The 11,689-nt window shown below is 43.5% G+C and overlaps 1 protein-coding gene across 1 annotated transcript in view; it reads left to right on the top strand.

The window, feature by feature from the left end:
* The window catches only part of FAM168B (family with sequence similarity 168 member B), a 37,393-nt gene that overhangs the window by 4,600 nt on the left and 21,104 nt on the right, over positions 1 to 11,689 (top strand). The window contains exons 2-3 of the mRNA XM_027082478.1: positions 2,164 to 2,244; positions 10,079 to 10,162. Coding sequence (XP_026938279.1) covers positions 2,175 to 2,244; positions 10,079 to 10,162 — 154 coding nt within the window. The 5' untranslated portion in view covers positions 2,164 to 2,174. The remainder of the gene's footprint in view (positions 1 to 2,163; positions 2,245 to 10,078; positions 10,163 to 11,689) is intronic.

Raw genomic sequence — 11,689 nt, 5'->3', positions numbered from 1 at the left:
CCGGACCGGGGCACGAACCCGTGTCCCCTGCATCGGCAGGCGGACTCTCAACCACTGCGCCACCAGGGAAGCCCACCAATTTGTTTATTCTTAAACTGTGGTGTAAAATACAATTGATTCTCATGTCTACTTCCTATGCCTTCCTATCCTTGTTTCTTTGTAGTCTGTTCTGTAGATCTGCATTGTCCAGGGTGGTAGCCTCTAGCCACACGTGACTATTTAGATTTAGATTGAAGTTAAATAAACTAAGAAATTGGATCCTGTTCTAACCACATTTTTCAGGTGCTCAGTGTTTACTTGTAGCTAACGGATGGTATATTGGACAGCACAGATAGAGAACATCTTCATCCTTGTAGAAAGTACTGTTGCACAGCACTGATCTAGACTTCTCTCTTAGCTGTGGTTCTGGATGTCATGGCTTCAAAAAGTATCTCTGCCTTTGGTTTGGAAGTTAAAGAAATAAGATAATTACTTAGGTAATGAGTATCAATATCAATCACTGATATCTCCAATTTATTTCGACTTTAGAACTTGTTACAAAGGCTAAGGACTTGACCAGGTATAGTTTCTACTGAACTGCTTGGTTGTAAATATTCTGAGTCAGGTGAGCTGAAAATATGAAGTGGTTTGTTTTTGCATTTTGCCTTTGTAATGGAATTTGATACCTAGAGTGTTTTGAGGTGCATGTGTTTTTTAGAAAGTCAGCAGGTAGTTGCACCTTTTTGTGTGTAAGACATTGTTATTGGGGCTGAAGTTACTGCAAATAGGGCTAAGTTCCAGTTCCCTATCTACATTCTAGCTGAGGATGTGGTGGGGAAGGCAGACACTAAAGCAAATACATGTACATTTTATGTTTTTCTTTTGTTTCTTTTCTTTTTTTTGGCCATGCCACACAACTTGCAGGATCTCAGTTCCCCAAACAGGGATTGAACCCCGGCCACGGCAGTGAAAGTCCAGAATCCTAACCACTATGCCACCAGGGAACTGCCTGTTTTTCTTTTTAAATAGACTTTTTTTTAAAGAGCAGTTTTAGGTTCACAGCAAAACTGAGCAGAAAGTGCAGAGTTCCCATATACCTGTTCCCCCCCCATTGCTGTTTTATTTTTAAATTTAAGATCCCCATTGTCCTTACTGCCACGTAAGTCAGGGAATACTGAATAGTCTTAATTTAGCTCACACTTTAAGAATACACTGGGTGATAAAAAATTCAGAGGATGGGATAAAACCATGGTTGTAGCTGTGCAAGTTCTTGAACTTTTCAGGCAAAAAAGGTTGGGAATTGGGCTTCCCTGGTGGCTCAGTGGTTGAGAGTCTGCCTGCCGACACAGGGGACACAGGTTCATGCCCCGCCCCGGTCCGGGAAGATCCCACATGCCGTGGAGCGGCTGGGCCCGTGAGCCATGGCTGCTGAGCCTGCACGTCCGGAGCCTGTGCTCCACAACAGGAGAGGCCACACGGTGAGAGGCCCGCGTACCGCAAAAAAAAAAAAAAAAGGTTGGGAATTATAGAATGGGTTAATAGAGTTGCTGGGCTGTGCTAATTTGTCTTTTTTTAGGAAATAGACATATATTTAACCTAAGTTATTTCAGAAATAGACAAAAGTGCAAAGCGAACACTAAACCATCCCATCTAGAGGCAATCACTGTTCATATTTTAATTTCCTCCCAGACTTTTTTTCTGTTTGTGCTAGAGGTGCACATGCCCATATGTGTAGGTGCAAATTTGGGAGCATACTGCATTATAGTATTGTACTGTTTTTTTCCCCAATTACCATGATATCAATCTGTATTTTTAAACACTTTAAAAAGCAGCTGCATGCTATTTCATGCTCTGGATAGATCTGGTTAAGACTATTCTCTGTTATAAGGACATTTAGATTATTTATAGATATTTTTTCACAGTTTTAAGCAGGGACACAGAGAACACTTTTTTCCCTTAGCTTCTGATGGACCAAAGAGAGTTATAAAGGAAAGCCTGTAGTGTCCTAGTGGGCACCCATTAGGACTTTGGCGTTCCTTTTCTGTTCTCTGTTGGTTGGCAGCAGCATGAAATGCCTCGTTTTATTATATACTAGAGAAAGGACTCTTGTTCTTTTGAGACTGATGATGGAGAAAAACCTGAGAACAAAAGTGCTTGGCTAAATCACTTTTTTTCCCTTTTTAGTTCTTGAAATCATGAATCCTGTTTATAGCCCGGGTTCTTCTGGGGTTCCCTATGCAAATGCCAAAGGAATTGGTTATCCAGGTAAGCAAGTAAAATTTTGTTTCCATTATTGAACTTTGAACACGTGGTGAATTTCTGTGTCACTAAGAATGCTTTCGATGGACAAACCCAGCTCAAGTGGCTTAGATAGGGAAGAAAATGTATTGGCTCACGGAATTGAAAAATCAGGAGCTTGGTCTGGCTTTGGTCAAAGGCTGATCTGGTGGCGTCAAGGGTGGGGATTGGCGTCTAGTTTCTCTGCTTCCTGTGCTTAGCTCCGCTTCCTCAGTGTCCTCTCCGTGTGGGTCCCTTTCTGACCATTGTGGTTCTGTGGTGCTCAGCCCCTCCCTTGGCTGTGAGTCTCTTCACCTGGCTCTGGCTCTCATCTTGTTCCTTCCATGCCAGCACCCGGGGCCAGGAGGGGAGTCTACTGATGAATTTAGGCCTGAGTCGTGTTCCCCACTTCACTGAAGTCTGCTAGTCCAACATGGGCTGTGATGGAGGGGGTGAAGCACAATTTGGGGGAATAGGAGTTGGTGGTCAAAAATAGCAAATTGTCGTCCTAATTGAAAGGAATAGTTATTTGTAGTATTACAATTGTGGGTTTAGGTGATATGGTGGAACAGATACTCTTAAAACCCCGTTGCTAAAAACCCCTGGGAAGTTAAATAAAACATTTCAAAAACGTTTAACTGAACTTGCAAGAAAGTAAGAGATTTCTGCTGCTGAATATGAAAACGACAAAAACCAGAGCATTGGGCCATTGAGTTGATGTGCCTGTCCTAGGGGCATTTATTATTTGTGGGTTTTAGCAACCTATTTGGGGACAGAAATTGAGGCCTTTGGCCCTTGTAAGGCTGGGAGTTGGAGTGGGACCCCTCATCAGTCTGATTCCTCCAGAGGGTGATACTCACATTGGAGAGGTAGACTAAACAATCCATGCACTGGCTCCACGGGGAAGTTCAGTTTCTGCTTGGGCTCTGGGAAGGGAGAACCCTTTTCTAAGAATTTGTAACTATTCAGGGATGTTTCAGGCTCTACTTTGAATTACTTGTCCTTCCCAGGAGGTCCATACATCGAGAAACTAACATAAAAAAAGTCTCTAGGCGGCACTATTCCCTGGAGCACCTGACAACAGCAGGTGCAGAACTGCTGTGGAGGCAGATGTTCTCAACCCAGGTTGTGTGGGTTTCCCACAAAGTTCTGCCTGTTAACAAGTCAAAATTATTACAGAACACTGTGATGTTATTCGTCATGTCAGAGTCACCAGTCATGATAGACAGTAGGAACAAAACAGGTAAAAACCATATCACACAAGCATGTTTAGAATTACTGAAGATGCAAAAGAAAGAATCATATCGAAAAGAACCAGCTGGAACTTAAATGGAAAAAAAAAGGCATTTGAACAAAATTCAAGTTAAGCTGCAGATAAAACACTGCTAAAGGGAGGACCAGAATGCAGTATAAGGAAAGGGGGAAACAGACTGGTTAAGAAATAGAGGTGTTAGGATGAGAAGTTTTGAGGAGAATTAAAAGGTGCAGGAGGACCAAGTAGAGAGACTAGAAGAAAAGGAGTGCCAGAATTTTCCAGAATTGATAAAAGGTGATTTAGTGATAAGGCCTACTGTCTTTAACGAATTAACACTAGTTTAAACAGAAGGCTAAATAGCTGAAGAGAATCCTGTGTAAATCTGAAACCAGGGAATAGGCAAAACCTGATGGTATTAGCATTACCTATAATGAAACATTGGTTGCCTGTCATACCAGTTCTGTGCACTTTTTAAAATTTTATTTTTTTAACATCTTTATGGGAGTATAATTGCTTTACAATGGTGTGTTAGTTTCTGCTTTATTACACAGTGAATCAGCTATACATATACATATATCCCCATATCTCCTCCCTCTTGCGTCTCCCTCCCATGTGCACTCTTTTAGGGGTTTTTTTTGGTCTTAAAATTACATTTAAAAGAAAATTTCTGCAACTTTAAATCTGTTTAAAATGTTATCGTTTCTTCTTATTTTATCCATTTCTTTATACCTGTCCTAACTATTTTCTTGGTTTTAGTATTTTAGTCTCCTTGACTTTCATAAAACTCTCTAGATCAGCAAGGGTTTAGTGTAGGAACTAGTAACCACTCTAGGTATTTTGAATGGGAGTGGGAGTTAAATAATGTGCCTACAGAATTTTGAGGCTAGCATAACTTCAGTACCAAAAACTAACGAGACATTACAAGGAAAGAAAGTGCTTTTATACCATTTTATACTTTTATACTAGTAAATGGAGAGACTTGTCCATAACTTTCTAAAATTTACATTTAATGAGAAAAAAGAAACACTTCCCAACAACTTCATCTTTTAATTGTAGTAATATGGTAACTGACATATGGTCAGCCCTTCATATCCGTGGATTTTGGGTATTGTGTCCTGGAACCAATACCCCTAGGATACTGAGGAATGACAATAATTGGGTTCATATGCACCATCTTACTGTTATTTTCTAATTGATAGCACCTGGGTTTTTTGTTTTGTTCACTTTTTTCTTTTGGATTAACCAAGTATTTTTCATTAAATTTTTCCTTCTTTTAATTTTTGAAAAATTCTTTTGCTATTTAGTGATGACTCTAAAGATTACAGCACTTTTTGCTCCCCCTCCCCTCCCCCCCTCCCCCCCGTCCCCCCCTCCTCCCCTCCCCTCCTCTCCCCTTTTACTGCATGTCTGCTAGCAGTGAATTTTGTTTTAGTTTGTGAAATGTTTTTATTTTGCTTTCATTTTTGGAACATATTTTTGATGAGTCTGTTGGTTTTCTGTGGCTGCTATAACAAATTGCTACAAAGTTTGTGGCTTAAAAACCACAGAAACTTATTCTCTCACAGTTGTGGGAGCCAGAAGTCCAAAATTCAGGTGTTGGCAGGGCCTCATACCCTCTGGAGGCTCGAGGTAAGAATCATTTCTTGCCTCTTGAAGTTTCTGGAAGCTTTCAGCATTCCGTGACATGAATAGCCTTGTGGCAGCATCACTCCGGCTTCTACTTCCATGGTTACATCATCTCCTCCTCGTCTGTGTTTCATATGCAGACACTTGGCGTTGGGTTTAGGCCCCCACTACCCGTAATCCATGATGATCTTATCTGAAGGTCCTTAACTTATGTCTACAAAGACTCTTTTTCCAAATAAGGTAACATTTATAGGTTCCAGGGATTTGATGATGTATCTTCTGGGGGGGGGCGGGGTTTGCCTACCATACTGAGTATACAGTTTTAGGTTGGCTGTTATTTTCTCTCAGCACTTTAAAGGCAGTTGTATTGTCTTCCCGTTTCTGTCAGAATTATTTTTGTTTCTTTGGAGTTAGTATATCCCTTCCCTCCCCCCTGACCCCCGACCCCGCTGCTTTTAAAATATCTTTGTTTTTACTGTGAAATGGCTAGATGTGATTTTCTTTGTGTTTATCTTTGCTTAGTGCTCACAGAGCTGCTTGACTTTGGCTTGATTGTTCAGAGGGCGGTAGAAGGAAGAAATGGGGAGGAAAAAATATCTCCTCTGAAGTGAAGGTAGTTTTTCCAGAAGAGTGGGCTTTAGCCGCACTTTAAGGAGAACACTTTTAAATAGCTTGGAGAGCTCAGAACTGCTGTTTAGGGAACTGAAAGCCAAATGAGCCAAGAACAACATTTAAAGGAAAACCGTGGCACAGCAGCCGGAGGGTGAGGAGTTGTCTCCAGATGGTTCTGAGCACAGGGGTGAAGGAGCAGGGCTCCTCCCAGAGGCACGGAAAGTCTCGGGCATCCGGCTCAGCGGCAGAGGGCAGGGGCTGGGGGGGGGTTTCTCTCTCAGGGTCTCCCGGGGCACTCACCCCTCCCGGCCCCACCCCACTCCTGCCTTCACCCTTCCTCCCTCCACTTGCGAAACCCAGGGGCAGCTTGAGCCCCCAGCGACCCTCTCAGCAGCCCAGATTCTCCCCCAGAGCCTGGCAAGTTCTAGGACTGGAAGCCAGGCTAACAAGGCCGGCGCCAGAGGTGCAGTTGGGCCTGGAAAGAGTGTGTGGCGGGCACTGGAGCCTTAAAGCCCACCCACATCCTTCAAGAGGAGGGAGGAGCGCATCTTTCTAACAGTACTTCTCAGGGGTCACCGTGCTCCCCACCCCATGGTGATCCATGCTCACTTGACACAGACCACCTCCTAATTGTCCCCCTCAATTCCGCCCTAAGGGGTCCTCTGACAGGGGTCTGTGACAGCGTGGGTCAAGACCTCTTTAGTCAGCTGAGGCCAGTACTTCAGGGGTCCCTCCAGTCCCCTCCCTGTCGTTGTGGTGTCCCGTCCTCCCCCCCCCATACTTTATCTAATAGAGGAAGGAGTGCAGTCAAAGGACCTGCGAGCCTGTGGGTGAGTTTTAAGCCCGAAAGCCCGAGATGCAATTAAATATTATTGGAACCTACTGTAAGGTGGGGGAGGGGAGGCTAGGAGGCTGCGTCCCACCGCAGTGGGTCCAGCTCTGGGACCCTGCACCCCCGCATCCCCTCCCTTGCTTCCCCGACTTCAGCAGCAGGAGCTCCGCAACCCCACCCAGTCCTTTGCAGCTCCCCCTCCTGGATTCCCTGCCGGATGCACAGGTTGGCCCCTCCCCACCCACTGGCGGAGCACTGGAGGGCAGGGGTTAGACGAGGGACCAGAGGGACCAAAGCTCCCCGCACGGCTCTTCTAAACAGCAGGGGCGGCTTGGAGCAAACCTGAGCTCTAGTTTTCTAAGTCATAAGAAATACACAATTTAAAGACCTTGTTGGCTGACTGCAGTCTGTGGATCACCCGTGGTCTGTGTTATCAGTTTATCTTTTTCTATTTCACCCATAAGGTCCTGTGTCTTGCCATTCCTAGTGTTTTTTTCATGGAATGTAATAAACAAGTGTATTAAAAATTATAGGTAATCCGGTTGATATCTTCCTTTGTTAACCACACAGCACGTTGCTTGATCTTTTTTTCCCCCCAGCTTTACTGAGGTATGATTGATAAATAAAAACCGTATATATTTAGGTTGTACAACATGGGTTTTTTTAAGGTGTATGTGATGATTTAATGTATGTATATGTAGTGAAATGATTACCACGATTAAGTATCTCCAAATATCATCACATTGGGGATTAGGGTTTCAACATGTAAATTTTGGAGGGGACACAGACATATCATGCTCCCAGGCCAACTATGTCCATATATTCTAATTTCGCCTTTGTTGCACGAGGGTATCGGACCCTGAGATGGAGTTAGGAGTTCAGACGTTGTGGGGGTGGGTAACGCTTGTAAGGATCTGGTGGGGTGGAAGCAGTACTGGGTGTGGGAGCCTGACCCGAGTGTGCAGTGTCAGCGGGCTCATTGGGGAGCCCTGGGGCGGCACTGGCAGTTAGAGGAGGCCTCGGCAGGCAGAAGTGGCCCTGCAAAGCCCTGCTGCTGAAGGCTCTCCTCCCACATCCTCCTCCCCACAGCCGAACGGCAGGTTGTTTTCTGGAATCGAGATGCAGGTGGTTGTGGTCACTTGGCTTTGTCAGCTTCTTGATTGTTCCCTGTCGGTTCACAAAGGTTTGCCTTGTTCTTATTTGTATTTTATAATACATAGTACTGCTGCATAACCCTTCATCTTGTGGGGGTTTCCATAGTTTTATTCAACCAGTTCTTTGCACGGGTATGTTGTTTGAAGTCTTTTGCTATTCCAGTAATACTGCAGTTGATAGTGTTTGTGAAAATTATCTTCAGGGTGGATTCCTTGAGGTGGGATTGCCAGTGGAGAGAGTAAATGCAGATGATTTTTTTTTCCTGTTATTCTTTTTAAAAATTTTTATTTTATATCGGAGTATAGTTGATTAACAATGTTGTGTTTCAGGTGCACAGCAAAGTGATTCACTTATACATATACATGTATCTATTCTTTCTCAAATTCTTTTCCCATTTAGGTTATTACAGAATACTGAGCACAGTTCCCTGTGCTATATAGTAGGTCCTTGTTGCTTATCTATTTTAAATATAGCAGCGTGTACGTGTCATCCCAAACTCCCAATCTATCCCTCCCTCCTACCCTTCCCCCCGGCAACCCTAAGTTCTTTCTCTAAGTCTGTGAGTCTGTTTCTGTTTTGTAAATAAGTTCATTTGTATCTTTTTTTTTTAGATTCCACATATAAGCGATACCACATGATATTTGTCTTTCTTTGCCTGATTTACTTCACTTAGTATGATAATCTCCGGGTACATCCATGCTACTGTAAATGGCATTATTTCATTCTTTTTAATGGCTGAGTAATACTCTGTTGTAGGTATACCACATCTTCTAACGCAGATGTAATTTTAAAGGTACTGCCGATTTCCCTTCTTGTGTAGGATTTTTACTGCTTTGCACTCCTACCAGAAGGGTGTGAGACTGTTGTTTACCCCACAACCTTGCCAAGAAAGCGTGTCCTCAGCTTTTGGATTTGTGCCAGCCTGAAGTTAGAAATGGTAGTTGGCAGTTCTCTCTGTCCATGTCTTCCGTTTTCTTTTGGGTTTTTGTTTTTTTAACTTTAAAAGTTACTTATATATTAAGTGTACTTTCCCTTTGTCTACATAATTTGCTAGTATATTTCTTGTAGAAAGCTAAGTCTTTTTTACACAGCTAGTGGTATTTAAGTTTTTGTTTTTATGAAGTGATTGGGATTTGGGATCACTTCCAACCTCTTGCAAGAGGGGGAGTCTGGGCAGTGTAGTTTTTAGCTTGCCAGCCCCTGCCTGCCGGAAAGGAGGTAGAGTCGATGTTGGAGGAGACAGTCCATGGTACTCGCCAAGGGGCATTTTCAGGAGGACAGTACTGTGACTGGGAAGATGGACAGGAGTGGGAGGGAGCAGTGGTTCTCAACCATGTTGATTTGGAACCCTGCAGGTTAGAATTTTCTGGAGGGATTACAGTTTCTCACAACCATTTGTGTAGGTAGTAGACTAGCAAACCTGGGTCATCTTGGCTCTGTGCCCTGAATGTAGAGAAGGCTCTTTAAGGCCCCATTGTCGCGTGGTGAATGGATCGAGCTGAGAGCTGTGAGGGACGTGGAGCGAATAACTGAGGCCCCTCTCTGGTTTTTTTTTTTTTTTTTTTTTGCTGTACGCGGGGCTCTCAGTGTTGCGGCCTCTCCCATTGAGGAGCACAGGCTCCGGACGCGCAGGCTCAGCGGCCATGGCTCACGGGCCCAGCCGCTCCGCGGCATGTGGGATCTTCCCGCACCGGGGCACGAACCCGTGTTCCCCTCATCGGCAGGTGGACGCTCAACCACTGCGCCACCAGGGAAGCCCGCCCCTCTGGCTTTGGCTGAAACACTAACGTCTTTCTTGATGGTTCTGTTGTGTTCACGTGATCAATTAGTGGTTGTAGTTTAGTCTTATTAAGGATTCCTCATTTGTGTTAATAAAGGTCAGGTTGCTTGCAAACGGAATGTGTGATTAGATTTTTCCCAGTTCCATTTGTGTATGGTGCTGGTTAGAGCCCGTTTAGCATGTGAAGCTTGCAACACTCTTATTACTCTTGCTAAGTAATAAATTAGGCGATTAGAATCGAAAATAAAACTGCCAGAAGAATTGAGAGTTTTCTGACTTCAGCTTAGGATATATATATTTTTTTACTTCATTCTAATTCAGTTTCTGTCAAATAAATTTAGAAAGTTGTAAGCATTTATACTCTTAGGTTTAAAAGACTCATTTATGATTGTGACCCATCACAGCTCTGAGGAGAGGAGACAAGTAGAGACCACCTGCTCAGCACCCATAGCGCTGTTGGGCTCCTGAAGTCAGTCTGGGGGTTGCGGTGAAGAAGCTGAGGACAGCTGGGTCTGTGGGAGCCCTGGTTTTAAAATCACATTGTTTTTTCTTTTTTCTCCAGCTGGTTTCCCCATGGGCTATGCAGCAGCAGCTCCTGCCTATTCCCCCAACATGTACCCTGGAGCGAATCCTACCTTCCAAACAGGTAAGCAGGCCATATGTGCTGGGTGGCAAAAGTGCTTCGTCCATGTGGCTGGGGGAGAATGTCAAGTGGATGGATTTTGAGAAGGGTGGTTATAGAATTGGGATTTGGGGTTGAAATGATTTATTGGTTCATAAAATTAGGCTTCTTAATAAGTACAATAAAAGCTTAATTCTTATTGCACATAAAGCTTTGTATCAGTATATTGCATTTCTGGTGTCCTTCCACAACACGGATCTTCATTCCGTCATAGCTTGTTACAGGTAACTAGTTGTGCCAGAACATGTATGTATTTATGAAATAGTGTTGATTATTAGAAACTAAAGATCATGTTGCCATGTTAATAAGTAGAATTTCCATGTTGCTAACATTTTTAGAGATAACTGATTTCTCTCTAGAACTTGAGCACCTTGATTATGGCTTTAAAAGAAAGTCTTGTTTTCTATGTAAGGTGCATGAGAATAGTTTCCGATTTTAGAAATCAAGTGGTACAATTGAAAGTGGAATTTGTTTGGGTCTGGTCCTTGTAAAGACAGTTTTTTTTTAATGGGACTTTCCTCTTTGAGCCTGCACTTTGGTGTTGGCTCATTCCAGGCTTTATTCACCCAGGATGGACTTTGTGATTCTGCTGCAGCAGTGGTGACCTACACTCTGACCTGAAGGCTCAGCCTCACGTGTCTGCCGGGGTGCTTCTTTGTCCCTCGGAACCCCTAGCCTCACATGGTTAACTTGACAGGAGAGGAGACAGCAGCAGTGTCCTTTTCCTGAGTTCTTCCAGTTTGATAATCATAAAATTCTTCCTTCCTTCCGTGGCCCTTCTGTCCATGACTCGCATTCCATTCCCACTCTGACTGCCTTTGTTCACCCTGTAGCTCACACCCAGAGAAAGACCTTCTTAGCTTGGTCTTCCTGCTCCCAAGCTTTCTCTCCTTGACTTCACGTTCCCTGCACTTACACCAGAGTAATGTTTGCAGTTATGATGGTTTCCCATGACTAAGACACAGTGAAGCCTAGAGTCCCAACTTTAAATCCCTAGCTCTTTGACACATTGACCTGTTCTTTCCAAAAGAGATTTTGTTTTGTTTTTGCATAGCTTTTATTCACACTCTTTCTCCCCCAAGAACTAGAGAACCTGCTACTTTGTGCCATCTTTTGGGATCTGTTATGGAACATCCCTTCCCTGGGACAAGCAGTATTATGTTATTACTCACTAGATTATTTAAGGGCCAAATGGCACCACCATCTCCTTTTGTGAAACATCTCATCTTGTTTAACTTTTTTAAAACAGCTCTCTGGAGGTCTGAATGATGTTCAGTAAACTGCATATATTTAAAGGGTACTTGATATGATGTATGCCACCTTCTCAGTCTAGAGTGAACATATCACTCATCCCCAAAAGTTTTCTCCTGCCCCTTTGTGACCTCACCTAGGCTCCAGGAAATCACTCATCTGTGTTCTCTCACTACAGATCATTTGTAGTTTCTAAAATTTTGTATAAGTGAATCATATTGAATGCCCTTTTTGGGGGAC

This window comes from Aethalodelphis obliquidens, unplaced genomic scaffold (genome assembly GCF_003676395.1).
Source record: "Aethalodelphis obliquidens isolate GAN/ISIS:26980383/991018 unplaced genomic scaffold, ASM367639v1 scaffold47, whole genome shotgun sequence".
Taxonomy (NCBI): domain Eukaryota; kingdom Metazoa; phylum Chordata; class Mammalia; order Artiodactyla; family Delphinidae; genus Aethalodelphis; species Aethalodelphis obliquidens.
Note: the sequence above shows the minus strand (reverse complement) of the source record. Positions and strands in the feature narration are given on the sequence as shown.